The sequence below is a fragment of the Eimeria tenella genome, genomic scaffold (assembly GCF_000499545.2).
Source record: "Eimeria tenella Houghton genomic scaffold, Eth_scaff584, whole genome shotgun sequence".
Classification (NCBI taxonomy): domain Eukaryota; phylum Apicomplexa; class Conoidasida; order Eucoccidiorida; family Eimeriidae; genus Eimeria; species Eimeria tenella.
The window spans coordinates 1-6,165 of record NW_013545713.1 but is presented as its reverse complement, the minus strand read 5'-3'; the positions used below and the strand labels follow the sequence as shown (position 1 = coordinate 6,165).

Here is a 6,165-nt window from a genome sequence, read left to right as displayed (position 1 = left end):
AAGAGAGAAAGAGTTGAGAGAAAGAAAACGCCAGAGGGGCCCCACAAAGAAGCCCACAGCAGCAGCAGCTGCCGCTGCTGCAGCTTCTGCTGCTGCTGCTGCTGCTGCTGCTGCTGCTGCTGCTGCTTCTGTTGCTGCTGCTGCCGCTGTTGCTGTTGCTGCTGCTGCAGCAGCTGCTGCGACGGGCTGCCCCCAATTAACATGAGCCCCACCTGAGGGCCCCTTCGTTTGTTTTATTTGCTGTCTATGGTGAATTCAGTTAAATTAAATTAAATTAAATTAAATTAAATTAATTTTAATTTAATTTCGAATTTATTATAATATGTTTATTTGTTTTCTGCGCTTTTAATTTCTTCAGCAACATTTATTTTGTCGCGCTCAAGTACTCCGTCGAAAAATTCTTTCCCCTGCAAACACAAACTTTAAACCCTAAACCCTAAACCCTAAACCCTAAACCCTGAAAGGGCTCTCTTTGCTTCTCCTGGCTCAATTTCGCCGGTGACTTCTGCAGGCCCTAGGGTTCAGACACCCCGCGGCGAGTGGAGGGCTTGGGGCGCGCGAGGGTTTAGGGTTTAGGGTTTAGGGTTTACACAGCGAGGTTTAGCAAAAGGGCTTCTGAAGACAAAAGAATTTTGTTGCTGCTGCGGGCGAGGGTTTGGGCCACTTCCTTTGCGGTGTCTATACGCCGCAGCTCCAGGAAGGCCGGGTTGCTCTTTATTGCAGATCCAATCTGAAATAAATAAATAAATAAATAAATAAATAAATAAATAAATAAATAAATAATAAATTAGTTAATTTATTTATTTAAAAGAGTCAGGAGAGGATCTGTCTTGAGAAAGAAGCGAAAAGAGGTCAGCCAGGCAACGCGAGAGATGCACCACACGCCCTAAACCCTAAACCCTAAACCCTAAACCCTAGAACCCAAGGCGCAAGGGCTTTGTATCTCCGTGTCTGATGTGAATTCAAACCCTAAACCCTAAACCCTCCCCCAGTGCCCCGTCGCTTCTACAAACCCTAGAAACCCCGAAAATCCCCAGCAAACCCCAAACTCCGTCCCTCCCCAAACCCTAAACCCCAAACCCTAAACCCCAAACCCCAAACCCTCTCCCAGTGCCCCGCCGCTTCTACAAAGCCTAAAGCCCCCGTAAAACGCCCAGCCGCGCCCAAACTCGCGCCCCCCCCCTCCCAAACCCTAAACCCTAAACCCTAAACCCTAAACCCTCGCGGACGAGTTTGGCAGCCTCGGCCTCGCCCTGGGCCTTGATGATGGTGCTTTTCTTTTCCTCCAAAGCCCTCAAGACAACATATTTGCTTCTCTCTGCTTGCTGCTGCGCCACTTGCTTGGCCTCCACGGCCCGCTCGTACTCCGGCGAGAAGCTCAGGTGCGTCTGAAACACCAAATTAGGGTTTAGGGTTTAGGGTCAGCGTTTGGGTTTGGCGTCGGGGCTTAGCGTTTAGGGTTTAGGGCTGCGGCTGCGGCTGCGGTGGGGTTTGGGACTCTCTGAAGCCTCTAGGAGGGTTTCGAAGGCGGCGAAAGCGACGCGGCGAAACCGCCGAATTAGGGTTTAGGGTTTAGGGTTTAGGGTTTAGGGTTTGCGGAGCCCCGCACGCCGTCGCCGAGTGGGCTTCCGAGTTGCCCGGGGCCGGTGGCTCAGCCCGCCCGCCCGTCCAGGAGGCGGGCGCGGGCCCGGGGGTCTCCAAACCCCAATTTAGGGTTTAGGGTTTAGGGTTTAGGGTTTAGGGTTTGGGTTACGAGGGAGACGTCGTCGAGGAGAATGTTGAAGTCCCTGGCCCTGCGGACGAGCTGCTCGCGGATTCTGCTGCTGAGGGCGTCTCTTTGAGTTATTAACTGACTTGCATTGAACTGAGAAATAATTGATTTCAAAGTTTCATTAATGATCGAAGGCAGCACCTTCTCGTCGTAGTCCATCCCCAGCTGTCTGTACACCTCGGGCAGCCGCCCCTCGTCCGGACGCGACAGCACCCGGCACGTTATGCTCACCATCTGCAGGTCTGCAGCAGCAGCAGCAGCAGCAGCAGCAGCAGCAGCAGCAGCAGCGGCAGCAGCGGCGGTGGGGGAGCAGCAGCGGCAGGGAGGGGATGCGCAGGCGGTCGGAGGGGAGCAGCAGCAGCAGCAGCAGCAGCAGCAGCGCGGGGAGGCAGCAGCGCACCCCAACCCCAACCCCACCCCCAAACCCTAAACCCTAAACCCTAAACCCTACCGCGGGAGCCCGAGAGGCTCGTGAGGACTCGGGGTCTGGACCTGACGTCGTAAATGATTGGCCTTTCGAGAAAAGGAAAACAAAAATGAGTTCCTTCGAAGTATATTTTGCTGCTGATGCCCCGCAGCCGGTTGTACACGATGGCCCGGTGCCCGGCCTCCACTGCAGCAGCAGCAGCAGCAGCAGCAGCAGCAGCAGCGGCGGCGGCGGCGGGGGTCAGCAGCAGCAGCGGCAGGCCGACGGGCAGCAGCGGAGCAGCAGCAGCGGCAGCGGCAGGGGAGGAGCAGCAGCAGCAGGGGAGCAGCAGCAGCAGCAGCGGTATTAGTTGCAGCAGCAGCGGGGGGAACAGCAGCAGCAGCTGCAGCAGCAGCAGCAGGGAATGGGCGAACGGCAAGGCTACAAACCCTAAGCAGCAAACTGCAAACCCTAAACCCTAACGCGCTTTGAGCTAGGGTTTGGGACCATTTATAATTAATTAATCTATTTATTTATTTATTTATTTATTTATTATTTATTTATTTATTTATTTATTTACCGTTGTAGAGAGAAGTGTTGAAGAGCCCCACAGCCCCCGCAACCCCCGCGAGGGCCACAGCGCCAAACCCTCCTAATTTCTTCAGAGCCTGGGGATCCATTTTAGGGTTTAGGGTTTAGGGTTTAGGGTTTGGGGTTTAGCGTTTGGGGTTTAGCGTTTGGGACTTGGGAGGGACTGGGGTTTCGCGGACCCCGCTGGATCCGGCGGGAGCAGAGCTGCGAGGGTTTGGGGTTTTCCAGGGTTTAGGGTTTGCGGAGAAAGAAAAAAGCCCGCAAGGGTTTAGGGTTTAGGGTTTAGGGTTTGGCGAGGGTTTAGCTTTCAGCGTCCGCCGAGCTAGGGTTTGAAGCGCCCCCTAAGAAAGTGTTTAGAAAAGGCGAAAAAGCCGGAAATATGATAAATATATATATTGCTGCTGCTGCTGCTGCTGCTGCTGCTGCTGTTGCTGCTGCTGCAACGCCGCTGCTGCTGCTGCTGCTGCTGCTGCTGCGGCCCCACGGCCTGCTGGCGCTGGGGAAGAAATAAAATTAGAAAAGAAATTTAATTGCCTTTTTTGTTTTGGGGGATTTCGAGGAAGAAGAAAGAGAGCAGAAACGCACCGACGACGCATGCATGCACCTGTGGGGCGCGGGGCTGAAACTTGAATTTAAAATGAATTATAATTCTTTTTTTTAATTTAATTCTTTTATTTATTCACTTTTACTAATTTTAAATCTCTTTAGTCTTCTTTGGCCTTTTGTTCCGCTTTCTCTGAAGACCCCAGACACCTGGGAGCGCTCGCCAGGTGTACAGTGAGGTGTTTTCTTCGATTTTGATTTGTTATTTTTTGAATTATTTATCTACTCAATCCTTTTATTTTTTAATTAATTTACCAATTAATTAATTGCTAATTCGTTTATTTGCTCATTTATTTGGGCTTGAGCCGTCGCCAGCAAAGAGAGCTCTGTGCGCTCCCTGTGAGGCTTTTTGTTTCGTTTTTGAGCAATTGCTCCTTTATTTTCGGCAGCTGAAAGCCCCATTAATTTAAAAACGAAAGTAAAAACAAATAATTAATCATTTGATGGTGTATTTCCTTTTATTCTAGAGGACTGGGGGGTCCCCGAGAGGGTCGGCCTCGGGTGTACAGACACCTCTCGCTGCACAGACAGCTCTCGCGGCTCCGGGCCGGCGAGAAAAAGAAGAAAAGATGGAGAAAATCCGGAGAATAAGGAAAATAAGAACAAATAAAATGATTAGGAGATATAATTTAAAAGCCGGGAGCTTTCCAGGTGTCTGTTTAGCTGAGCCCGTACATACACCCCAACTGCGCATGCAGCTCAGGTGTACGTACACCTCAGCTGCTGCTGTTTTCGCCAATTTCTCGAAAGCCTTCTTCCCAAAGTTCCTCCCACTGCTTCTCATCCTCTTCCATTGTTTCTTTTGTCTCCTCTTCTTTCATTTCTTCTTTTATTTCTTTTACTTCTTCCTTTATTTCTTTTATTTCTTCTTTTCCCTCTTCCTGAGCTGCAAGGGGGGCCCCCGACAAGTCCAACAGGGGGCCCCTCAGGGGCCCCTGCAGGCTCTGGGTGATTTGGGCTTTGTACATTTGCTGCAGCTTTGCCAGGTATTTATTTATTTTCGGAATTACGGATTTAAACAAATCGCCTGCACAAACACAGAAAACAAATTGAAACAATTAAAAGCAAATTAAACATTTAAATAAATTGAAAATAAATTAAAAACAAAAACAAATTAAAAATAAATTAAAAATAAACTTAAAAGAAATTTAAAATAAATTTAAAATAAATCAAAAACAAACTAAAGGCAAATTAAAAATAAATTAAAAACAAATTAAACATTCAAACAAATTAAAATCCACTCAACTCCATTACACATCCAGTGGAATTCAATGCATGCACAAAAACCATTAAAATATTAAATATAAAATATAAAAATAAAAATAAATATAACTATAAATATAAAATATAAATATAAATATAAATATAAGCATAAACACAAATATATATAATAGTAGGTACTGTACAGTATATTCTTCATATATATAATATATATAATATATACAAAATGGACATATGTATATATATATATATATAGACATATATGTATATATATATGATATATAAATACACATAAATATAATCTTTATTTAATACAGTATAGCATAACATAACAAAAAGAAATAAATAATAAACAAAACAAAACAAAACAAAACAAAATAAAACAAAAAAATCTTTAATTTTTTAATTTTCTTTTTTTTGGATTTGGCCGCCCCCCGTGCAGCGTACGTACACCGCAGCAGGGCGGGCGTCAAAGGACAACTTGGGGGAAATAAAAAGAAGAAATAAAAAAGAAAAGAATTAAAAGGAAGAGAATTAAAAGAATTAAAAAGTAAAAACAAAAGTACTTTTTGCATCATTTTCTTTGTCCTGGACTTCCCAACAGTTTCGAATTTTGCCTTCGCAAAGTCCAAACGAAAAAGCGGAAGTTGAGGGGGCCCTGAAGGACATTTAAACTATTTTAATTAATTAATTAAAATTGTTTAATTAATAAATTAATTAGTTAATTAATTAAACAATTTTAATTAATTAATCAATTAATTAATTAACTAATTAGTTAATTAATTAATTGAACAATTATAATTGAATAATCAATTAATCAAACACTTCAAATTAATTAGTTGATAAATCACTTAATTAATGAAACAAATAAATAATGAAACAATTAAACAATTAAATAATTATATAGTTAAAATGAATTAGACGATGAAAATAACGATGAAAATAATCAAATACTTAATCAACTAACTCATTAACTCGATTAAAGTAATTAATTAATTCCCGTAAGGTAATTAATTAAATTAAATTAAATTAAATTAAATTAAATTAATTAAATTAATTAAATTAATTAAATTAAATTAATTAAAAATCAGAAGCAGTTAAGTGTCCTTACCTCCAGGTGTACATGGCCTTCAACAGCCAAGTGATGTGCACCTGAGAAATGAAAAATAAAATAAATAAATAAATAAATAAATAAATGATAAATAAATAGATAAACAAATACATAAATAGCTAGGCAAATAGCTAGCTAGCTAGCTAACTAGCCAGCTAACTAGCCAGCCAGCAAGATAGCTAGCTAGATAGCTAGCTAGGAAGATAGCTATCTCGCTATCTACCTAGCTAGATAGCTAGCTAGATAGCTAGCTAGATAGCTAGCTAGATAGCTGGCTAGATAGCTAGCAAGATAGCTAGATAGATAGATAGCTAGATAGATAACTAGCTAGCTAGATAACTAGTTAGCTGGGCAGATAGCTAGCTAGCTAGCTAGCTAGCCAGCTCGTCGGCTAGCTACGGTGCCTGTGACTAGCCAGAACCCCACGGTCTGGAGTCTAGGGTTTAGGGTTTAGGGCTTACG

At 43.7% G+C, this 6,165-nt stretch overlaps 2 protein-coding genes across 2 annotated transcripts; both read right to left on the bottom strand.

Moving 5' to 3' along the window:
• Nucleotides 1-364: 364 nt before the first annotated feature.
• On the bottom strand, nucleotides 365-2,857 carry ETH_00017420 (prohibitin, putative; the record flags this gene model as incomplete). The annotated part of the gene is made up of 6 exons (XM_013380400.1): nucleotides 365-407; nucleotides 591-730; nucleotides 1,230-1,388; nucleotides 1,754-2,013; nucleotides 2,223-2,384; nucleotides 2,758-2,857. 6 exons carry the CDS (start codon nucleotides 2,855-2,857, stop codon nucleotides 365-367), a joined length of 864 nt encoding a protein of 287 aa, XP_013235854.1.
• A 1,230-nt stretch (nucleotides 2,858-4,087) lies between these two features.
• ETH_00017415 (uncharacterized protein) lies at nucleotides 4,088-5,261 on the bottom strand (the record flags this gene model as incomplete). The annotated part of the gene is made up of 2 exons (XM_013380399.1): nucleotides 4,088-4,398; nucleotides 5,159-5,261. 2 exons carry the CDS (start codon nucleotides 5,259-5,261, stop codon nucleotides 4,088-4,090), a joined length of 414 nt encoding a protein of 137 aa, XP_013235853.1.
• Between the last annotated feature and the right edge of the window lie 904 nt (nucleotides 5,262-6,165).